The sequence below is a fragment of the Buteo buteo genome, chromosome 1 (genome assembly GCF_964188355.1).
Source record: "Buteo buteo chromosome 1, bButBut1.hap1.1, whole genome shotgun sequence".
Taxonomy (NCBI): Eukaryota; Metazoa; Chordata; class Aves; order Accipitriformes; family Accipitridae; genus Buteo; species Buteo buteo.
Window position 1 is genome coordinate 49,304,999 of NC_134171.1, and position 25,117 is coordinate 49,330,115.

The 25,117-nt window shown below is 40.3% G+C and overlaps 1 protein-coding gene across 1 annotated transcript in view; it reads right to left on the minus strand.

The window, feature by feature from the left end:
• The window catches only part of TRIM2 (tripartite motif containing 2), a 62,202-nt gene that overhangs the window by 15,224 nt on the left and 21,861 nt on the right, over positions 1-25,117 (minus strand). Inside the window, exons 3-8 of the mRNA XM_075029633.1 lie at positions 23,801-24,038; positions 15,503-15,654; positions 14,646-14,826; positions 10,786-11,509; positions 1,724-1,827; positions 244-411 (exon numbers count right to left, since the gene is read on the minus strand). Of these exons, the coding sequence (XP_074885734.1) occupies positions 244-411; positions 1,724-1,827; positions 10,786-11,509; positions 14,646-14,826; positions 15,503-15,654; positions 23,801-24,038 (1,567 nt within the window). The remainder of the gene's footprint in view (positions 1-243; positions 412-1,723; positions 1,828-10,785; positions 11,510-14,645; positions 14,827-15,502; positions 15,655-23,800; positions 24,039-25,117) is intronic.

The following is a 25,117-nucleotide window of genomic DNA, read 5'->3' on the forward strand; positions in this document are numbered from 1 at the left end:
ACCTAGTATGTAGAACTGTAAAATGGAACATATCGTCTCTATTTGGTGTAACATTAGCATCACAGCTGTGACCTCTTCCTATTAATTTTACAACATGGCTGTGTCATGGGTTTCCACATCACAACAATGGAATTTGGACTAAGTTACAACCAAACTATGTAGTTTCTTGACAAAAAAAGCCATTACTTTGCATTCCTTTGTAAGACGGAGAAAGCTCAGGAGAGTTCACATGATAACTCATACCTTAAATTTTCCATCTGATGAGAATAGGCTAACCCATTTGTTATCATAATCTGCAATAATGATGTCACCACTGGGATGCACAGCCACTCCTGTTGGCCGTTGCAACTGGCCAGGAGACCTTCCTCGTATGCCAAAACGGCTTTTGAACTGACCATCATTGGAAAATATCTGTAACAGAAAATATTCATTTTAAAATTAAGTCTGTGTAATAACATCATCTATTTCTTGGAGCTTGGGTTTTAGCAAGTCACTAATGAACACTATAGTCAGGAAGAGAGTTAGGAACATGAAGCACTTTTACACGGTCCATATTTGAAAGTGAAAGTGATTCTAATTTAAGAAGAGGCTTCCACCTGGACTCTAATTTCAAAGTAAAGAAGTTCTCTGCACTTATATTGCCCTGTTTCTTCAGTGATCTCAAAGTTCTTTATAAACATTAGTGAATTAACCTTTACAATGTCCCTCTCAGCTGGAAGGAAGTGGTGTTATTCCCATATTAGAAATGAGGAAATTGAGGCATTGTGTGACTCGGCCACAGTCAAACACTAAGTCTGTAGAAAAGATAGGAATAGAAGCTAAAAGAGAATTTCCAAATTTAATTATTTGACTTAGGGATAAGTACTAGGCTATTTCCTAAGAGATGTTTTAGCCACGCAAAATTCAGTCCACCATTTGTGTCCCCAAGCCAGGTAATTAGACACTGAAGTTCCTCTGAAGTGGCTGCAAATTACAAAGTGTGAGGGTGCTGATAAATATTTGACTCTGTCTCTTTGAAAAGGTCTGGAAACGAGTTCTTACTGCATGTAGCTTGCTGATTCTCACATACTGAAGAACAAGCCACACACTGCTGTCTTATTCGTTGCTACCACATGGACAGCCTGAAGAGTGATTACAAATTGTTAATGGTAAAAAAGATACATGGTGAACAAAGAAAAAACACAGCTTGATTTTAACACAGGTTACAGAAGCTAAGAAATCATTGGTGTCAGGTGTGCTACCACAGAAAAGATTTGATCATGATAACAGACAGAAAAGTCAATTAAGTAGACTAAAAGCCATTTGAAAATGACATCTAGATGTTTATTTTTGTATTTGTATTTGCTTAAGAAATTGTATTTGTGGCACCTTGCCCTAGATTTATATTTGGAAACATGGAGTGATAAATTTACAATGTAAAATGGTATTTACAAAAAGGCATTTTTCCAGATTATTGTACCACTTGTTTTCTTCATTCATTGTCAAATATCATAAGGAAGGGAAATAAACTCTGATATACATACTAGATATAGTGTAGATCTGAAAAACATAGCTGCAGGTCAAGAAGATGGAATGATAATGGATGACAAACAAGTTGAGCTTCCTCTGTATTTTCTGTATCTGCTTGACTTGTACAAAATGTGTCTTTCCTGTACTACAAAGAAGGCAGAGGTGTGGGGGCAGGGAGAAAAAGAAAAATACTGGAAGTGGCATATCCTCATACCTGCACACACTGGTTGTTACTGTCTGCTATTAATATTTTTCCATTTGTAGATGCAGCTACACCTTGAAGATTTGTAAATTCCCCTTTGTTTCTTCCTTTGGTGCCTAAAATTGAACACAAAGCACAGAAGAAATCAGGTTAGACGGGACTAATCAGTCAGGACCTAAATGCCAACACATGCATTTATTACATCCTTGATCCATAGATTTCTATTTTGAAGAGTTCTTACCACTGCTACAACTTCAAAGAACCATCTCTGTAACATACCCACAATTCTAAGTACAAGAAGGGATTGTTCTTACTCTTTGGCATGTATGCCATCTCAGCGCCCATCAACATAATTACCTCTTTGGCCTTCACAAATCAAAGTGTTCACAATTTCCCTCTTGTGTGAGGGAACCAGTAAAATGTTTTTTCATAAGTGATGGACTTCTTTTAAACTGCAGATTTTTTATTCAACTGAGAAGACAATGAAAGGGGCAGTACTGTGGGAACATACAGACAGAGACTAAAATAAGAACATGGACAGATGACAAGGTTTTAGTACAATTAGCTAAATCTCCTCAGTGATGCCAAAAAGTTGAGATAAAACGTATCAGTGATCACTTTGGTTGGGGCCATTTCAAGACAGGGAATTTTCCTGTTCACTCATACACAGTCTCCTGTCATAGGCTTCAAAAATCCCCTTAGAAGGGAAACTCAGATGAAGAACTGGTTTTGAATGATTGGGACCTGTGGGCCAATGAAGACCAACAACTGGAGACTGACTGCTTCTGTAAAGACCTTAGATTGTTCTAATAAAGTAGTGTACACACACAGAGGTCCCATTTTTACTCAGGACAAATGCAATAGTGATTTACATAGAACTGTCTCTTCCCCATTGGCTTAAGGCGATAAGGAGCTGTAACATGTCAAATTTTCACAAAAGGTCATTAAGTTTAGGTGCCTCATTACTTAGATGTTTGCTCTGAGATGTTCCAAGAAGAGTCACCCAGCAAACTGGTATCTTTAAAAGGTCAGCCCTAAAGTGGCTGGTCCAAATTACAGCTGGAGCACAGGAACAGCATCCAAATTCCTGCTTTGTTTGTAATGGAGGCTCAGGGGTCTTTAGACAAGACTGCAATTACGATCTTGGACCCCAAGGTTATTCATAACAAATGAATGAATTTTGAAACAAAAAGACTCTATAAGCTGTTCTTTCCAATACTTGGATGCAGCACTATTTTTCCTGGTGAAGTATTTTTACAAGCATTCACTGGCTGCGTATCAGACATTAATTGGTTTCAATATATGGTTTTAACAGAAAAACGTGTATTTGATTTTAGTGAATCCAAGATATCCTGGTGCTCAATGATTAAAACCATTCTGACTGTGACACCCAATATAAGACATACATATTAGCTCTAGTTTGTATTTAGCTTTCGTTAGGGATGTGTATGCTCTTAGCAACCCTTCTTTATGCTCTGGTGATGGCTGTGGGATGCATATTTCCTGTCACTGGCTAACAAGTAACATTTAATTCCTCTGCACGTGGTGCTGCAAGCATGTCCCTTTGTTTCAAGGCTTGTTTTCTTGAGCTCCATATGCTCCATCCTCTAAACAAGGCAAATACTTCTCAATTTTTCTACTGCAAGGGGAAAGTACATATTCAGGGAATAGTGAGTTACACACCAATTACATTACCCCCACTTGAGCCATTTCTGTGTATTCTTTTAATGAGCAGTGCCGGAGGGATGCATGCAGTATTTTTTTTCCACCATATGCTAATGATAAGTTTCCTTTTTGCCTTTTAGCCAAAGAGAATGGATGAAAAGGGAGAAACATTCCTTTTACTACTGAGAGTAAAGGGAAAACATTTGTTAGAAAAGAGGAGGCGTAAGCTAGAGCATCTGGAACCAACTAGCACAAACTTTATGGAATGTATGCTCTTTACCCTTAGAAAAATGTTCTTGAAAGTCAAGGAATTTCATTTTTAAAAATAAGAGACACCTATATAAAGAGTTACTCAGAGTGTTCTTCAGTCAGACCTTGTAAATATACATCAAAGGAAAAATCAAAGAAATTATCCAGGAATGCCATAGTCACATTTCACAGTAAGTTTAAGAAATAGTAATTTATTAGCACAGCTGCAGATGAAATATAGCTCCATGCAACCTCCCTGTACATAGCACTTTGCAGCTATTAAACCCACCACATAGGTCCTAATTTGCACACAGGCCTTTATACAGTCCCCTCTGGAGTGGCACATATTTCTCTGAAGAAGAAAGCTGAGGTTAGTGAAACACAGCTTACTTCCTAACTTATGTTCAAGAGGAAAACAGATAACTTTGAACTTTCTGATTTGAATAATTCACTATGCCAGCAAAGATCTGAGTCCAAGCACAGGCAGTGGCAGCAGTTCAGACGATGAGAGGAAATCTTGTAGTAAAGTTTGTCAGCCTCTGGAAAAGCAGGCTCCTGCAACTGACTCTGTAACACTAAAGGATAATAGCTCTGTCCTGTAGGTAGAGATTCCTGCCTTATAAACATAGCTGCCTGAGACAGAGTCTTCAGCAAGTGTTTTAGTGCAAGACACCACCCCTCTGTATCAAGGCACCCCATGATTTGTGTCCTTTTCCCTCAGTCATGGGCGGTCACCCATCACTCCTTAGCCTAGGGAGGCACCAACATTTCAAATGCACAGGGCTGGAACCAGAGGACGGTTGTGGGATCCTCATTCCAGTGTTTCCCACACAGCCTAGTCTAGAGGTGAAAGCCTGCATCTTTCATGCCTGTCTTTGCCCAGCCTTACCTCCTTCCACTCCCTCCAGTTCTGAGCTACTGCGGGGCACAAAGGAGGAAAAGACAGACATTTTACTGCAACTTCTGTGGCAAGCTGCTGGGGATTGGGAGAGCACAGCAGAGTTTTCAAAAGGGGAAAGCTGAACAGAGTTATTAGGAAGCAGATCTGTGGAATAGCTCCTTTTATACCATCTTTGTATACAGATAACAAACAATCAGATTTGCCATAACCCTATCTAATTCCTTCTGGTATTACTGAGCGTAGCCTGCACAAACCAATTAATTTAGCTTTGAAGATATGCTTTCAACAAAAGAGTATACATTTTCAGCTCAAGACAATCTAGCACACATAAAATGCTTCATAATTTCAATCTTTTATTCTTGCACAATAGAGGCCAGATTGAATCTCACCAAATCGAAGCAAAAAAAGCCCATTAACTTCACAGGAGATGTTAAAAATTACATCATGTAACTGCAATAAGAATCTGCTCTGTAAGTGCTGGGCATCTGGACAAACCTGTTGTACAATGTACATTTTTGATGCTTGTAGTAATAGGAGTGTTTTTTTGCTAAGTTTTACTAATATGAATAATAACCTCCCTGCTTGCTAACCTAGATTTACCAGCTTCCTCAAACACAACAAAAAACCATGTTGCTGTCCCCAGCAGGAAGGGAATGGATTCAGAGAGACAAAAACCCTGCAGAAAGATTACAGATTAATGGGGAGACTTTAGAGGTTGCAAGTAGCCATAACCTGTTGTGTAAGTACCATTGCTTTCCTGCCCACACCACTTCAAAAATTTCTTCCTGGACTGTTCTCTATGTGGTACTGAAAAAAAAGGATAAAACTAAACAGCATGGAAAGGTCTACATACATACTGCATAGACAGGTATCAAGGAGTTTTGTTCTTGTTCCATAGCTTCATTTCTTTTTTCCTCAGAGCGCCAAAAGATACTTAGCGAAACCTTACATGTTATGAGGATGTGATGCCCTCTCTTATAACATGTGAAACACAAAAGGCTCTGTAGTAAAACTGCACCGAACCAGATTGTTAACAAGCTATGTGCTTGCAAAATAAATGTCAGTGTTTCTAATCCAAGTTCCCATGCAAATCTAAGTTTTAAAATCAATCAATCTGTTGGAGGGAGGCGCACAATGTTTGTAACCTTTAAAGATGAATGAATAATTCAGTTGAAACTCTGGCAGATACTCCTGCACACTGCTGGTAGTGAAGTTTGGGCTGATTTGTATTGATTTGCTTTACACAGCATCTGTCCCTAAAGCTTGGCCAACACCACCTCCAAGCCTTGCTTGTGCAGCAGAGCCCCTGCCACCACAGGTAGGTATGCACAAATCCTAGGGGTAGGTGCACCGCAGATTCTTTGCTGGTACAGCAGCAAAACCCCGAATGACATGAGTCACACCAAGACCAGGTCTCTGTCATCAGGACATCAGACCCATGCTGGGAATTTTGCAAGCAATGTTCTCAGAGTTCTTCACCCCCTGTCCAATACAGGTATAACTGCAAAACTATGCAATGTGGGCCTGGCCAAATTTCACACTGGCCATGACAAACCCCTAAAGAGTTCATGACAAGCCTCAGAAGGATTCAAGCTAAGAAACTGGAAAATGAAATTCTATTTCCCCATTACTAGGTGTTCCTACTTCTACAGAAATATAAATTCTGTATAGAAAACATCTTGCTATTTCATACTGCTTATTAATCGGTTTGTTCCAGAGTTCTGAAAGAGAGAATGAAGAACAACTGATTAAAGTATATCAGAGGGGCCTCTGCATTTCATGTGTCATACTTCTGCACTACATGGAACAACTACACATACACATCCCTTCCTTCTCCTATGCCCTTAGCCAGGGCATAATTTGGCCAGGACAGGACCTTGCTGGAAAGGTAGAGAAGGGGCAGGGAAATGGGAGGAAGCAGATAGGAGAAGGTTCCTCTGGACCATCCATACAAGGGGGCTAACTGCATTTGGAAAAATACATGTTTTTTCAAGGAGATGTGTACCCATATAACCCACTTGTATTTCTATAAAAGCTCAAAAAATATGTATCTACAGGCAGCCCTGTTCCTTTCAAACAGGGAAATCCAATACAGAGTTTCAGGCAGAGGCCTTCAGAGAAAATTAAAGAAGAAACACCTGATCAAGAAGCCCTTTGCTCCCCTTAAGCCTGCTTTTAAACTGCACTAAAGCTATTATTACACAGGCCTTGTTCGTGAGGTTTTATGTGGAGTAAATTTACAATAAGGCTCCTATTCGCTTTCAGCATTGATAACAGACCAGAAGATGACATCCACACCTAGTAAGGAAGTTGACAGAAGGTACTGTTAAAGGCACTTTTTTTTTAAATTAAAGTGAATTACACACATTAAATGTCCCAGCTAAACTTAGAGGCTCAGCTACAGGACTGAACAGACAACTAAACACAGTCTGAGGAAAAGGAAAATTGACCTTTTTAGCAGAGAGCCAATTCTCCATCTGGCTGTATCTGATGCCAATCCCAAGTATAAATAAATGAAGAGAAAAAGCAGTTAAAGTCGGAAATAGCACCACTACTGCTAAACAGTGTCAAAGAACCCAGTCATGAAAAGTGCCAGAAGAAAAAAAATACCAAGGCATATGGCACAGCATGACAGAGCTAGAGCACAAGATGGGGGTCCTGGACAGAGTAGCTAACTGATGCCTCGCATGGCTCTTAACCCTCCTTTGGAGGACATGGGAGATTTACCATGGAAGGTGGAAGTGGCTGACACTGTGAACATCCCTAACCTCCACTTACCTCTGCTCAGCATGGGTCTAAGGCACAAAAGCAGGGTAATGGAAAAGAGTCTTCCCTCTCATTTTAGTGCTTCCTACCACTTGCGGAGGTAGCAAAAACCATTGCACAACAATTATTTTCTGGGTATCATAACGCATTCTTGTTTTCATTTGTATAATCTAAGTACATGCTACACAGATACTGCATAGACTCACTCTTAGAGATCATGCCTGATTAAAAAAAAAATATTAGAAAAAGGGTGAGGATATAAATTATTGAGAGAGAAAAGGAGGAAGCATTCTTGTAAATAATTAATTACACAAATGTATGAACGTGTATGAACATGCAGTCAATAGCTTGACCTTAAAATGTCTGAAGAGAACCACATGCCATTTTAAAAGCCATGAATAACACAGAATTGGCAAAAGATACAATGCACAATTCCCCATGAATGAAAGCACTTAACTGTACTAATGTTGTATTAATGCTATCTCTGTTAATACTAGCACAAGAACAATCTCCTGCTATGAGCTGATCAATTTACTTGTGCATAAAAGCCTGTATATCAGCATATATACAATAGCATACTCCGTGTATTTGGATGCCCATAGGAATATTACAGTATATTTCTCCAACACAGCTGTATGAGCTTCTGGCAGCCCAAATGTAAGATTTATCTTGTCCAGTTTAAAATACAAATCCAGATTTGGCCAGGGTTAGCAGAGGAATTCAACAGATAGGCAGTTGTGTTGGAAAACAGCAATAAACGTTATTTTACATTACCTCATCAACAAATGAACCAAACCTTAACTTTTCGATGTGTGCTGAAACTGGAACTAAAGGAACACTTAAATCCATGAAGGCAATCCCTGTGAAAATGTCAGAAGTTTTACCTGTGTTCATTAATTCCGTGTATTTTGGAAGTGTAAAAAGCTAGAGCATTACAGCTGCAATGGCTTAAGAGACCTTTCGGACAATGCATACATAAGACCACAAAAGCCCAGAGGGACACCTCTATGTAGGGTCATTCTGTGAAATGAGTGGCTGAGAACTGAACATGTAATAGGATGAAGTATTACTCTCAGCTCAGTTTTTCAATAAAATAGTGATCCATATATCCCAAATGTGGACACTCCTGTGAAGTTTCATCAAGCAAAGGTTCTGAGACATGCATAGCCTTGTTCTAATTATTTCCTCTTCTTTCCTGGGGTGTAGAGTGGTGAAGAAGTGGAGAGGCAGAACTCCAAAATAAAGCACATGGTCATGATTGCATCACAACAGAAAGAAAGGGCACTGCACTTTTTGGAAAACGTCTAAGACTTCTAGAGTTTGTGGTATGTTGGAGGGAACAGTTTAAAAAAAAAAAAATCCAACAAACACCACCACCACCAACAAAACCCAAACCAGGCCATACCACTATTTGGTAGTCAGGCTAGAAACTGCTGAGTAGAAGCAAGGGATACAGAAGCAGAAATTACAAGCTGAAATAACTTTAATCTATACCAAAAGCTTTGTAATAAGAATATTAACAGTTTTAAAATAATTTCAGGACATCTCTTTTTTTTTTTATAAAGTATTTAGATCTACGATTTCCACACCAGGACAAATTAATGGTTGATATATGTGAACAAGAGGGCTTAGCACTCAGTGAAAGTGTCAGCCACAACACGTAACAGAGCTCCCCTGTTACTCACAGGCACAGTGTACCTGTGCAGGCTTTCCTATCCTGCTCTTACCTGCTACAGACCCACAGACTCTTTCTGCCTGAATCTATCCATCCAGGCCCTTCTCCTTCTAGGATACATCATGTCACAAACATTCCAGAAGAGATGAGAGAGATGTTTTCTTTCTAGACAGGGTTCAGACATTATTCTTAACTGTTTTGTTTAACCCTGTCTCAAAACAGGGCCCAGAAAAGATCTAGGCTACATTTATACATACCTTCTGCCATCTTACCAGTACCAGCAGTGAAACTGCATTTGGGAAGAGCCACAGGTCCCTTTCCATTCCAGCAGAAGCCTGAGGCTGATCACTCTGTCCTGTGCAAGGGCTTCTCTCCCCATGGGATTGCTAACATGGGCTCTGCCAGTGGTGACTACAGCAATAGCTTTTGCAACAAGAACACCCTCCTGCTATGTCCGGGTACTAATTTAGCAAAAGTCGCCTTCCAGCTTTGGATGATAAAGCATGGTTACTGCTGAGTAGGGCTGGCTTAACTTCCGTATGAATTGTTCTACATCATATTTCTAACTTTTGACTCAGCTGTCACCATAAAATTTAGCCTTAGCAAGAGTAAAGCTGGATATCATTGCCTCTGTAAAAAATGGTTTGAGTTGTTATATTTATGGGGTCATTTATCTTACTAAGAAATGCACTGGCCATCTGGTAAAGGCTGGTCATTTAATGAGTAGCTTCATGCAAAGCTAACATTGTACTGTCCTATTCAGCAAGCAAAGCATGCTTGCTGAATACATTTTCTGATATAAAACCATTATGTTATTGCATGTACTCTCTATCAAAGCAACGAATCTCTCAGAAATACTGACAGATGAGAAATCAGATGGACAGAATTAACCAACTGACAAATGGTGTCCAGATGAATTTTCAATAGAATTACTAAAAAAACCCTCCACAATTAACCACCATCTATTCTCTGCTACCACCTTGCCAACTGGTTGTCAAACTTGGTAACATATACTGCTGAAATCCTGACTTGTACATATTAAGAATTAACTTGCTTTTTTCTTCAGTTGTGCAAAGCGAAAAATATTTTCTAACTCTATAAGCAGACATTATATAAATACAATACCCCATGGTACAGACTTTTAAAATGATGAATTATTATCATATAGCTTAAAAACAGAGTACATCAAAAGACCTGAAAGAAAATCACAGTAAATGACACCAAGATGTTGTATTTTTACCAAGCATTACAAGTCCACAGATTTAGAGATAACATTACACTATATATGAAGAACCGAACATATTTAGATATTGGGGGAAAAAAGCAAACATTAATTTTTTCCTATGCTGACATAATGAAATAACTATATATGACCACAGGATTTAGCATGTATAGTTCCAGGTTAATTAATTAGATTAATCTTTAGGGCAATCATTTTAGAGAAGGAGTCCTCCTACTTCCCTTCTTGCCATGCAATTTTTTAAAGAAGTGATATAATCTAATCTGAAGCATCAATCTTATTATATTTTCATTTTATGATGCCCAATAGAGTACAGAAGAGGTAGTAAAACATTTTATCCTAAATCAAATGTATGCATTTTTCAACCCAAATTCCAATTAAATATTTGCTGCAAACAGAATTTCTGAAGTATGTGCTTTTAAAATTTACATATGAACAAAAGTCAAGAAGCCTAAAGTTATTATCAGGTTGCTCTACTTACAGCTTTAACCTTAAAATAATTTAACTTCTAGATTTTTTCATCCAGTTTCCCTGAACTATTTTTAAGCATGTCAATAGGTAGCAGACAAGTCACCTACCTACTCTGAAGATCAAATCATCTTCAATGGGATTCTCTTTTCTTTTGCCAGTGCTGTACATGCTCGCAGGTCTTTTCACAGCTTTCTGCTTCACATGACCACTGCCAGGAGATTTAACACGCCTCTTAACCCCTTCAGTGGTAGGGGACACATCTGCTGATCTGACCACTTTAAGTTTGAATGGGCTGCCCTTGATATGTTGATCATAAAGTCTCAGTGACAAAGTGAAGTCCCCTTCTTTCTGAACAGTATACAAAAATTCATAAGTGCCATTTTTATTGTCAAGTATTTCTCCATCTGCTACACTCCCATCAGGTGTGCTCAGTTCAGCAGTGAGGTAAGCATTCCCAGATTTACAGAGCTCCCCATCTTTGTCCTTAGTTGTGATGGTAACGGACATGGGCTGTCCAATCACTGTCTGCCTCAGTCCCTCACCTGTGGCCACTGTTTCAGAGGCAACAGCATTGGTGGTTAAAATAGTACCCAAGTTGTGAATGGACTTCTTCAGGCCTTCTGTTTCCACTATGAAGTCCAACTGATCATTTTCACGGGGCTGCAACGGGAAGTCCCGCTCGGCCAGTTCATTCAGCTTGTCACTCATTTGCTTCTTCACCAGTAGAACTTCTGTTTCAGTGCCGTGGTTGAGGGCTTGGGCTGTAAAGTTGCTGCAACTTTTAATGCTTTCTTGTCCTTCGAGTAAGGTATCCAGCTGTGTCTGTAGGACCTGTGTGCATTACCAAACACCAGGGATTAGCATCTTGTTATAAGAACTATCATAGCAAGATGTAGCATGCTTTACATCTGAAGGCCTTTGTAGAAAGCAAATTTATAGTGCTTTATTTTAGAGTTTATTGTAAAGTTTCATTGTAGAAAAAGTACCACACTGATCCCCTACATGTTCTTGGAATATCACGCTGCAACGCAAAAAATGTACCCTATTTTGGGTCTTCAAGGCTTCACAGATCCACTGTCACACTAGATTGAACTATTGCCCCACCTGTCTGTCTTGTCTTTTTTTTTTTTTTTTTAAAAAACCAAATGTAGAAGCTTGAACCCTGCTCCATCTAACTCTCAGCAGTCACAGTTAATGAGGTAGTTACTGGGAACTGAGCTGTGTGCGCAGAGATAGAAATATTTTGGAGTGATCAGGCCCATTAATAAGGGAGGTTGCAAGAAACTTCTTGAAACTATTTCTTCAGAGCCAAGGGAAACCTTGGATTACTCATCTATGGAGATGGACAAGAAGGCACTCTCAAGATCTGTACATCCATCCTAAGGAAAAGTGTGATTCCTGATCTAAGTAAGTGAAGAAAGGAAAGGTCTCCCCAGCAGAAGCGGGTAAGTAATTTCTGCAGTTTCAGCAGGAGGAAAGCAAAACGTAAAGGATGGGTTGTGGTTATTGGGAAGAGTTGGGTTGAGTAGTCTGAAATTTTGGTGGGCAGCAAGTAGCTACTCTATATTTAAGACTGAGAAAGAGCTTTTATTATAGGCTCAGTTCTGGCCCTTAGTCTAAAATCCTTAAAACAGTATTGACCTCAAAATTGTTAGGTGTGGGCTTGGAACAAGGCAAAAAAAATTTTTAAGGCAGTTTTGCAATGAATTGGAAAAAGGATCCCTGAATTATAACAACCTAGCAGAGAAATTCATGACAGTCAGGAAAGCCCAAACATTCTAGCTAGCCCCCACACTCTCCACTGACGAAATCCCCAAACCAAAGTATCCAGACACACATGTGGTATGTTTTTCCTACAGAGAAGAACTAGGGCACAGGCATTACTGTGGATCAGAGAAGTTATTTTGTTGACCATCACTGTAAAGTAAATATTTTTGAAACATTTAAATTGATTTTAAAGTAAACTTAGAGACTGGATGTATTTATTGCTATGAGATACTCTTCCCTTGCTGAGACACACCATGTAATGACACTGCATTCTAAGGGCATTTTTCTTCTGAATTTTACAAAGCTATCTGCTTTTCACCCACAGGAGAAAATCCAGGCTGATGAGTTACTGATACAGGAAAGTGATAACAAAATCTTTTGCAAGCAAAACAGAATGAACAAATTTCAAGCCTACACTGAAATTTCAAGTTATCTTCTAGGCATCTATAAACCTCTCAGGATTCAATACAAGGCATTTCTAATCTGCCTTGTCTTTATTCAATTTAAGTAGTTAAACAGATAGCATAGCTAATAAAGTCCCAGGATGACAAAATCCCATATGCTTGGGATAACAAACCACAAACTGAGGAGGAAGACAATTTGCAGCTATGTTTTAAATGATGGAAAATATTAAATCCTACCATAATTAATATTCAAAATGTGTTTAGAGTATTTTACAGAAGGTCTCTTTCAGTCCATTGGACAACTGAAACTGAATCACCAACTTCCTTTTAGTAAAATGTAGCCCTTTCATTTTTTCATTTTTGCAAAGTGCATGATCAGAATGATGGAATATTTGGGTTTGAATTCTTTTGCAGGACTATTCATGCAAAAGTAAAATCCAATTCCAATTGCTCTTTTTTATACAAACAAGGGAGATGCCTCTTTTACCACTTATGTGCAGCTTTGTAAAAATGTGGTTCTTTAACACCCCAAACAGTTTTTAAACTATTTTAAATACCTTTAAACAACAATAAAATAATTTAACACCATATTCCATCTTGTGTGAACTTTGTACACACCCTGAGTATATTTGCTTGCTAAAAAAATAAATTCTGACATCTTGGATATGTTTAGATGAACCTGGGATCTAAGCCCAAATTTTTCATGCTAAAAGCTCCTCAGCTGCTGCTTAGCTCTGGAGATGACTACATTCTGTGCCCGAAGGCTTTTGGGCTCCCTGTGTTCCTGAAAGTACACATCTTGTGCACGTATTAGAACTCTTCCATTTTCACAGGCCCAGCAGTTCAGTACCTTCCTAATGATCAAGCCTGTTCCAGATCTAGGAATGCAGCATTCCTCTGCTTCAGACATCTGGAGATGCTCAAGCTGCTCAGTAATCACAGAGAATACCCAAAGATGCCAATATTATCAGGCATTCTTGAAAATCCAGTTGTTGATGCTACTTTCTTTTAAAGGCTACTTTGAGGGAAGAGATCTTTCTTTTATATAAAACAGACAACTGATGCTCAGGAAGACAAGGACTAAATTCTTTCATTTGCCTGATTCAGACTTACTAATCGTCAACAAAACCCCACCCACCAGGCTACAGGCTTGTATTTGTAAAAGCACAGATTTCTGTTTTCTTCCTCTGAAGCTTAGTCTACAATACAGGGGGGAAACAGCAGGATTCAATCATCCAGATAGGAAGTAAAAGAGTGAATACAGCTCTGGAATCTTCCTCTCTGTGCTTCCCTGAGAAAGTAAGTGAGATATCCTTGCAATCTTTATGTGTTACAACCAGTGACACCTAACATGAAATATGTTACCAGGCATTTGAAAGGAAAACAGTGCTTTAAAGCAAAACAGTAAGCCTTGCTCAGTTCTTCAGGAGAAATTGGTCTGTATCTTGTTGGGGGGGTTCATAGGATTGCAGCCCAAGGATTTCAGACGTTCCTTTTGTGTTCCCTTATTGTCATCTGCACATCAGCATGTTGGCTTTAAGCAGATGCCTGCTTAATGTGTTGGCCATTTTAGATCCTCACACGCCATGCACAAAGGGCTACCTGCCCATACACGGTGTGGATTCCATTTATAATGCTGGGCACACACAAGCAAGGCTCTGCAGCACTTGATTTCAGGAAAACAAAATTCTCCTCTGGCTCTCAGACACAATTTGTCAAACTGGTGTCCTGCACCATTTGTAAAAACTGGCTGATTAAATTAATAGCTTTTCACTGAAACAAAACATGCATCTTACTTTGTGTTTAAGGCCATAATTCACTTCCAGTTCCATAAGCAGCACACTCTTTCGCACATTTAAAGTCTTCTGGAGTTCATCAAAAGTGGAATGAATGTCATCTACAATGCTAGCCTTTTGGTTGGTTAACTGGTGTATGATTTCAGATATAAAATGAAGTGCTGAGTCGATCTCTGGAAGCCTGAGGGAGGGATTAAATTACAAAGATTGCTGTTTCAAAAGTCATTAAACATTGGCCCTTGCCCTGATATCTTTTGAAGAAACAATCTCATCAGCAGGCTGTCTTTAAACTCAGTCATTTCCCAGAAGTAAGTTCATTCTTTTTATAACCACATAGTGGTTTTCGTCTGATAAAATAAGGCTAAGCCAGGGCCCTCCCTTGTGGAAATCCATTGACTTTAGGCATTTCAAACAATGAGGCCTTGGATCCTCTGTCCTTTATGCAAATGTATCTACTCAGGAAGGTATAACTAGATTTACCATGCTTTTTCTTTTTTTTTAGCCTTTCTGCCACCGTAGTGTCCGTACTAGTCTCTTAAGCATCCAGTATTATTTATTTATTATGAAATTAATGACTGGCTAGTTGTTTTCACCTTAACATTTTATGCCCCTTCTTTAGAGGACACTTGCAATTCTAATGGCCTCTGTTTTGTGAAAGACAGATAGGAATCTTTTCTTCTTTCCTCTAATCCCTCAGTGCATCACACTCAATGGATTTTTTTCTTTATGCTAGCCTCACTGTCCCTGTTTTCTAGGTAAAGGTTCATGGCACCAGCACATTAAAACATCTACCCAAGGTAATACAGGAAGTCAGTGGTAGAACTGAAAAAGGAAAATAATCAGTGGAGTCTCCATACCTTTTGTTGACAGCATCCAACTGGACTTGGAGGGAAGCCTTGTGTTGCTCCACCACATCCTTGAGTGGTACCGTGGGATGCTCTGCGTGTTCTCCCTCTGTACACTCCCGGCACATGGCTGTCTCACAGGACTGGCAGTAAAACTCCATCACCTGGAAAAGTGCACAACTCTAAATTCAAACATGGCAGCAGTAACATCACTCAAAGCACATCTTACTGGGTCTTGACCTCATGTTATTATCCAAGCTCTGAGACAAAGTTTCTCCTTTCTTAGACACCAACAATTTACTGTCTAAAAGATCGTTGATATTCTTATATATTTCATATCAAAATGCTGGTTTAAATGCATTTTATTCTATCAGAAAGTGTCAGAACAGCAGCCTGGGAAACAGAATGCTGGACTTCAAGGCTGGCTCTAACATCATCTTTACACTGTGTAATAGTAAGTTTTCCTGTCTCTCTCAACTACTCCATGAAACAACTCAAACAACTGGGCATTTGAGTCCCCTCACTAACTCAGTCCTTAGTCTCCCCAGAAAGTCTGCCAAACGAAGTGTAAACTTAGGCTGGTTTTCATAACAGGGCCACCCGCAGAACATGAACTCGATGGAGCTCACCAAACAGCATGTTTATTTGCTAGAGAAAAGCACCCTAAATGAACCAATGTGCCGCAGGGAAAAATCTCCATATCCCATTACTAATCCCTTAAAACCATCAAAACCTCATATCTGAGATTATAATGAGAGTGCTGATCTACACTTGAAAGAGGAAGAGATTGTTTCAACCTGTTATGTACCCAGTAAGATGCTGTCTGGAGATAAAAAAAGATCTTTACATGTAATAAATACCCCAAATTCTGAATATATTCATGAAGGGAAAGAAACAGAAAAGTGCTGTGCCCAAAATCATATGTTAGTCAAAATGATGCACATATATGCAAATTCAGCATGAGACTTCCTTTTACAACTAGAAAGTCCTTGAGCACAAAGCATTTTAGGTTTTTTAAAAGTATATAAGGAAACTCATCATATATGCGTCAAAGCAAGACACTGGCAGCTCTCTTGCATTCAGAACATAGCATCAGAATCTTGAATAACTCGGCTGATGCTTCTGGCACTCAGATCTCTCGCACAAAGACAATTGTGCTGGAGATGTTGGCTGACAAGATGGTTATGTAGAACTGGCTGTTTTCAGGTGAGCAGAGGGACCTATAACAGCACTGTGCAAAGTAGCTGGCTGCTCCAAGATATCTTGAAAATTAGGAGGGGGAAGTAAGAACCATGATTTGCATGTGGCTGTTAGCATTAATAGGGATTTTCCTCTGATAAGCTCCTTTCCCTCTTATTCCCATTCTTCCCTCTTATCTCAATTCACAAGATATGGGATTCACATGCAATGAGGGTTTAGTCGTTTGTTGGCCATTCGTGTAAGCCACTTTAGAGAAACTTTTAAAGTTGCTCCAAATAAACTGTGTGAGATCAAATAGATCAGCAAGAAAAAAACAAGAGACCTTCTAAACAATGACAACCCCCATCAACACTACTCCAGTCACTGTGAATTTAGCAGTCTTACAGTACTAGATCCTCCGAGGCCTGACAGTTACTTTGGTAGGCACTAAGATGTGGTGCAGTCTTACAGGGCATAGAGGAAATGAGTTAAACAGAGTTTAGGATTTAAATTATTTTCAAAGGCTTCAAAAATTTGCAACCAGAAACAACCAAAAGGAACAGTATTTTATTAGGAAACTCTTAAGTCACTTTATATGGTCAAAAAATCTCATTTCTTTTGAATGAGTGTCAAAAGTTCATCTTTCTGCCTCTTCGTAATTTAATGCTTAGCTTCAAGATATTTTAACAAGCCTTTTACTTATTCAATATTTTTATCTTTGGATACAATGATTAGAATAATTTAATATTTCTGTTTCCTATTGAACACATCATAATAAACACCATTATATTTGCAACAACATATATAAGAAAGAAAGCATCTCATTGGTGTATTAAAGTTTAGCCTAATCAACTTTCTTCCTCTTTATTCAAGCACCAGAGAATCACATAAGCTAGAACGGTAGTAACAAGCAGACCACAAAGACCTAACACATATGTCTGCATAGAAAAAGTCTTCTTTGCCTCAGTCAAATTCAAAGTGTTTTGAGTGAAGCAGCTTTCATTTCCCATTAAAATCTCTGGATTGTGCCATAGCTGAAGGAGAAAGAAAACCTAATATTAATACAACTCAGGCTTCAAATGCTTAGATAAGCTAATTTCCTAAGATCTTGTCTAGCATTTCTTAATCAGGTAAGATTAATTTTAACTACAGACAGACATGTATTACTGGCTTTTCCTCTCTCCTCTTTATGCCCAACATGGGCATCACATTTTGTGACATTCCCAGTGTTGTGGTTTAACCCCAGCCAGCAACTAAGCACCACGCAGCCACTCTATCACTCCCCTCCTCAGCTGGACAGGGGAGAGAAAATATAACAAAAGGCTCGTGGGTCGAGATAAGGACAGGGAGAGATCACTCAACCAATTAGCGTCACAGGCAAAACAGACTCGACTTGGGGAAATTTAACTTAATTTATTGCCAATAAACCAGAGTAGGGTAATGAGAAATAAAACCAAATCTTAAAACACCTTTCCCCCACCTCTCCCTTCTTCCCAGGCTCAACTTCACTCCCGAATTCTCTACCTAGCCCCTCCAGCGTCACAGGGGGACGGATAATGGGTGTTACGGTCAGTTCATCACACGTCTCTGCCGCTCCTTCCTCCTCAGGGGGAGGACTCCACACACTCTTCCCCTGCTCCAGCGTGGGGTCCCTCCACGGGAGTCAGCGCTTCACGAACTTCTCCAACATGGGTCCTTCCCATAGGCTGCAGTTCTTCAAGCACAGACTGCTCCAGTGTGGATCCCTTCCATGGGCTACAGTCCTTCAGGCACAGACTGCTCCAGCATGTTGGGTCCCCCGTGGGGTCACAAGTGCTGCCAGAAAACCTGCTCCAGTGTAGGCTCCTCTCTCCATGGGTCCACAGGTTCTGCCAGGAGCCTGCTCCAGCGTGGGCTTCCCACGGGGTCACAGCCTCCTTTGGGCACCCACCTGCTCCAGCGTGGGGTCCTCCACAGGCTGCAGGTGGGTATCTGCTCCACCGTGGACCTCCATGGGCTGCAAGGGGACAGCCTGCCTCACCATGGTCTTCACCACAGGCTGCAGGGGAATCTCTGCTCCGGCACCTGGAGCACCTCCTCCCCCTCCTTCTTCACTGACCTGGGGGTCTGCAGGGTTGTTTCTCTCACATGTTCTCACTCCTCTCTCTGGCTGCTGTTTCTGTGTGCCGCGCAACTTTTTTTCCTTCTTAAATATGTTATCACAGAGGTGCTACCACTGTAGCTGATGGGCTTTGCCTTGGCTGGCGGCGGGTCCGACTTGGAGCCAGCTGGCATTGGCTCTGTCAGACACAGGGAAAGCTTCTAGCAGCTTCTGATAGAAGCCACCCCTGTAACCCTCCCCCACTACCAAAACCCTGCCATGCAAACCCAACACACCCAGAAAGCTTTTCAGGATAAAGGTTTGCTTTACAAAACATCTCAGAAAAAAAACATTTGCCTGAACCCCTCTTTTCCAAATTGAAGAGAGCTCTTGGGCAGGATATACTATGGCATCCAACCATGGCTTCAGCTGTATTTCCACTGAAGTCAACAAGAAGATTCCCATCAGCTGTAATGAAAGGTGAATTAATACCCACTGGTTCTGAAATCCCATCCACTAACTCCCACCTTAAACCAGATCAGCATATTTCAGCAGAGTGATCTAATTAAAGACCCATGCATTTCTTCACTACTGTAATTTAACTGGATTTACAGAAACTTTTTAATTTGCATAATCAAGGATGCAGGTACTTCTGAAATAGATTTCACAAAGCCAAAGCACACTAATTCCAGCCCTTCAAAGTTCAGGTCTCAAGAAAAAGGCTCTCACCCATCACAAGTTCCCCTTCTCTAAAATCATATTTGAATAATGACATTGTTCATCCTCTGGTTTCTATTTGTTTGAATTAAAAGAGCAGTTCAGAGAAAAAGGATGAGTCTGCTCTTTGCCAGCCTCCTTCCTCATCTCACACACATGCTTAATTCGTCTGTCCCAGGGCTGGTGCGTACCTTAGCTTTGTATGTTTTGACTTTTAGAAGAATCTAAGTTTGGATTACTTGAGGGCACTTCCCAGATATCTGGTAAAATTTAGAATGTGGGGTTTTGTTCTCCCCAGTCATAGCTTTTGCCTTACCCATGCAGCAAACCTGAAAGCTTTAAGCAAATTTTTAAAAAAGTTTTGTAAGATTGTCATGACTTAAACACGCTTACATACAAGTGAACCACTCAAATCCCTTGTATGACTTTCCAATTCAGTCAGATATGATTGTATCAGTCACACTATAGATTCCTAACTGTATTACATGTTCCTTGTGAGGCAGAACAAAATTACACCAGCAGCGAGCTCAGTTTTTTAGTTGTAAGGCTCATGAAGAGCCTAACCCTGACATTCTGAGGTTTTTTTTATTTAGCCTCAGTGACACACTGAATATTGCAGAGTACAGAAGAAATTAGATTACACTTTAATGGGATACACGAGTAAGTGACATGGTGGGAAGTAGAGAGGTGAGGAGATAAAACAAGGTTTAAAAAGTATGTTATGAAGTCACTTCATCAGAATATCAAGGATAGGTGCTTTTTTATTTTTCTAAAAGAAGCATACAGGCAGTAAGCAACACCTGTACAAGTTCAGGAAATGTTTTTCTAGACAAGACCTTATACCTGTCAAGTTGCCAAGCTATTCTGTGATCTTTTGAGAAAAAGCTAGTCAAAGATAAGGCATGCTGTCTTGTTACATGCATTTAATTTAATATTGGGTAGGCTCTCTTGTTACACTCCTGTGCTGGTTTTGGCAGGGACAGAGTTAGTTTTCTTCATAGTAGCTGGTATGGGGCTAAGTTTTGGATTTGTGCTGAAAACAGTGTTGATAATGCTGATATGTTTTAGTTATTGCTGAGCAGTGCTTACACAGAGCCAAGGCCTTTTCTGCTTCTCACCCCACCCCACGAGCGAGGAGGCTGGGGGTGCACAAGAATCTGGGAGGCGACACAGCTGGGACAGCTGACCCCGACTGACCCAAGGGATATTCCAGACCATATGACATCATGCTCAGCAGATAAAGCTGGGGGAAGAAGAAGGAGAAAGGGGGGGGATGTTCAGAGTGATGGTGTTTTGTCTTCCCAATTAACGGTTAAGTGTGATGGAGCCCTGCTTTCCTGGAGATGGCTGATCACCTGCCTGCTGATGGGAAATGATGAATTAATTCCTTATTTTGCTTTGCCTCCGTGCATGGCTTTTGCTTTCCCTATTAAACTGTCTTTATCTCAGCCCACGAGTTTTCTCACTTTTACCCTTCTGATTTTCTCCCCCATCCCACTGTGCGAGAGGTGAGAGGTGAGTGAGCAGCTGTGTGGGGCTTAGTTGCTGGCTGGGGTTAAACCATGACAACTCTATAGGCAGAAAATACATTTCACCTGTAAAAGCATGGATCCTAGACTCTGGGCTGACTTTCATTTCAAATTCAAATAAAACTCAAGCATGGACTTTTCAGGATGGGTAACTGCAAAGAGGCTACACCACTCATTACATATTATGAAGTAATGGACCTGGAATTTCACAGCCTTCCCTGTCCTGGTTGTTGTACCTGCCCCTACGTGATTGTAGATCAATGTTTCCAAACCAGGATGCTTATATCCAACAAGAGCTGCAGGTGTTTAGCAGCTGAGAATAAAGCCAATCTTTTTTAATGTGTAGGTAGAAGATAAGAATCTTCTGGTAGGTTCAAAAGTTCCTTAACAGATGTGCCCTATTGCCCCGATTTAACAAGAACATATATTTTTGCTCTGTGTTGGGTGAATATGAGGAAGCATTTGTTTATAGTTCAAGCACAGGAAACCATCTCTCATGTTAAGATACTACAAGCTAAGTTTCATTTTTCATAAGAACACACACAACAAAGATGCCACAACAGAGAATGAGAGGATGTGCACAGAAGGAATAGGATACACACACATTTGTGGAAAATGTAAGTGGTGGGAATAAGAGACCAACTAGAAGGAAAAGTATCTAATCTACATGGCCTGAGGGAGGCTAAGTTTCTAGCAGACAGGCAAACCAATGAGAAAGTATCTGCCCATCAGCTTCTATCTGATTTTAATCAGAGAGGTTTAAATCCAGCATGGCTGGAAAGATTGAAAAAACTTGTTTAAATAGAAACTTATTTCCAAGCTAATACAAAGAAAATCTGGTAATATTTAAATGAAATATACTTGATGCAAATTTTTCCCTTGATAGTAAAAATACAGTGGGTCTGACCCTACCCCAAGCAATACGTAAAAAAATAACAGAGAGAGGATTCAATGCAGAATGACCACTGGCTCTGTGAAGGCATTCTCCTCCAGCTACCACCTCAATCCTCCCTCACTCCCTGAAGCCCCCAGCAAAGCTGCTAGCAGCCAGGCACTTGCCACACAGTGCCCTCGTGCTGGGTACACATGAAGCCAGCAAAAGCCCATTTCCTCAGTCAGGCCTAAAGTGCCCAGAAGCTTGCCCTGCACACCCTGCACTTCAGCCAGACCCACCTGGCCAGCCTCAAACAGGTGAACCCAAAGCTTATCTCAGCTCCTCCCATCACAAGGAGTAATGTGTGCACTTTAGCTTTTAATTTCCTAGCTCCACAAAGCTTTAAATTGGAGTCATCCTTAGCCTGTCCCCAACCCTCCCAGATAGTTACTGAAGCAAGAATATATTCCCATCACACACTACTCAGCATCCTAAAAGGCATGGTGTGTTTCAAGGCAAGCCAAGTAAGTTTGGTTTAGAGGACTTGCAAATCCACCTTTCCCTAGAAAGGAATTCTCAGAGAGGTACAAAGTGACATATTTTTAATTGCAGGCAAACCAGTTTTTTCTAAGCACACCCAAAGAATCATCAGCTGATAATGTAAAATGCAAAAAAAGTAACATCGTCATTTTGTCTTTTTTCTGCATTTCATAATCAATGGCTCCTGTCACGATTGCTATGTCAGAAAAGAACTATGATTCTTTTTAAGGAGAGCCAATAAAATGCAAATAAAAACTAGGAATGTATTAATCAGTAACCACTACACACACATAGGTATTGTACACATTAAAAAAGTTACAACAGTTACTCATTAATCAGAGCATCCACATAATTCCAGGAGGTCAGTAAAGGAAAGGGAACTGAGTTGTTCCCCTCTAAGAGTAATCACTACCTATCAACTGAATTAATCCTATACAACTGATATACCTAAACTGAGTACCAAATAAAACAGTCCCCAGAAAGTTGTCTTAAAATACTGGCAATATTTCTTGGCTTGCATAGAAGCACAGCATTCAGTTTGCAACACAGCATCGCTCAGCTTTTACAACACAGAATCGCTTAGCTTTGCAACGTGGTCTACTTACATGTTTGCATAAGCCTGGCTATGAGACAGGAGCTCATATGCCTACCATGAAGCCACACAGGTTAACACTGAAAATTGTGAAGTAAGCAGAGTTAGAGCTGTTCTTGTAATAATCTGGGAATACTTACTCATTTGGGGGTACTTGCGAATGAATACACTGATATGATTTGAGGGTGTATGTGGGGGGATGCTGGGCAAAAAGTAGGTAGAGGAAAAAAACAAAGCAGCCTTCAAGGACTGATATATGAGATGCACAAAACGCTGTAGATAAACAGAAGCTGTCTGTTTCCAGCCTGTGCACCCTGAGTACCCAAAGCACCCTGAACGAGGACACCCTTTTATTTGGCTGCATGTTAATATGCTCACATAGTTTTTGGTACTACCTCAGTGTGCAGGTCAGTGAAGCTTATAAGATCCCTCACACATACTGCCTAAACAAGCACACAGGTTCCCATGGCAATAGTTGATTCTACAAGCAAGAGCTATGGAAACCCATCTCAAAGAGGCAAACGCACAAGGTTCAGTGCTTGCAGGACAACAGTTTTGACCAAATGTGCTAAAAGACAGTATCATCCAAGATGATTGGTAAGATGAAATAATATCCTGACTACTTTAAGATGCCCCACTAAGACTATCTGAGTTAATTTTAAGAATCACTTGTTTTTTATTGACATATTATAAAATCAAAGAACTAGTGTGATTCCAATTCCCCCACTATTTTTTAGAACAAAATATCCATGACAAACCAGACCAGTCAGTACCTACCACAGGAGTTCATCTCACTTACATTTCCATCATGATTGGGGCAGGAGAGCGGTTTGCCCGCAGCAACAGCGGTGACAGTCTCCAAGATGGAGGACTCTTCAATGCTGTTGTCTGGCGTTCGTTGCAGGACATCCATCAGGTTGGTGATAAAGAAGTTGTTCTGGAGTGCAGAAACCCCTTTCTCTGGCAGAATGGAGGTCTGGCGGCACACGGGGCAAGAAAGGGTTAAGCTATGGGCTGGAATGTAATTCTGTAAGCACCTATGAGGAAGGGAGGTAGAAGGGGAGAGAGAGGCAAAGTATCATCAAAGAGGAAAAAAACTCCCTTCAGTTTAAGAAGTGGTTTGAAATAGTGCTACCCCTACTTATAAAAGGAAAGGTACACCACCAGGCTTCAAAAGTAAAAGTGGTTATGGGGATTTTTTTTCCTTTAAACCTTTTTTCCTCTGCCACATGAAAAAAGGTTCAATAAGCTGACATCATTATGAGAGTTACGTGCCTTTCTTTGAGATATTAGTGCAGAGAGGATCCATGCTTCCAGATATCTACTGCATCCTGCTCACAGGATAGTAAAAATGATAAACTATCAGATGAAGTTTGACAGACATTAAGTTATTGCATCAAGTATCTGAGCCTGTGTCTTTAACTGACTAACCAGTGGTTGACCCTTGCCTTTCCAATAGAATCTCCTTTATTAACTTTTATTTCTGGGTTTCGTGTTTCAGAGCTAAAACCTGGTCCCAATGGAACCAATGGAAATTTTTCCATTTCAATTAGGAAAGTTATTTGGCAGTTAGCCAGAGTCAGCAGAGCTCTCTTTATTACATAGAGAAGGTTGTCCTAGGTTATCACAGTTTATGTTAAGGGGAGTCTGGGAGGAAATTTTTGTTTGTTTGTGTTTGATTTGGCGAGGGGGGGTAGTTGTGTTTTTTTTAGAAATAGTAAATTTCACAGAATATAAATCTGACACAAAAATTCTATGATCAACAATGTGCAGCAGACTGGCCTAGGTGACAGTTAGTGCCACTTTTGGCCTTGAAAATCAAGTTAACAGCTGCTGGGCATGCAACATCCAACTGCAACTGGCAATTCAGTATAGTCCTGTAAGCACAGAAAGCTTTGCAGAATGCAGTTCTTAAGGGGAGCGGTGCTACACCAAATTCCTCATGAGATGCCAACCAAGAAAGTGTGACCTCGCACAGCTACACAGCTCTTATCCACTTCCAAGGGCTTTCCTTCCACCACTCTTCATGATCCCTTGGCAGCTCTCCTCCTGACCCCCCAGTAACGGCTCTGTGAAAGGACAGCTTAGGCTTTGCACATCAGCAGTACACTGGAAG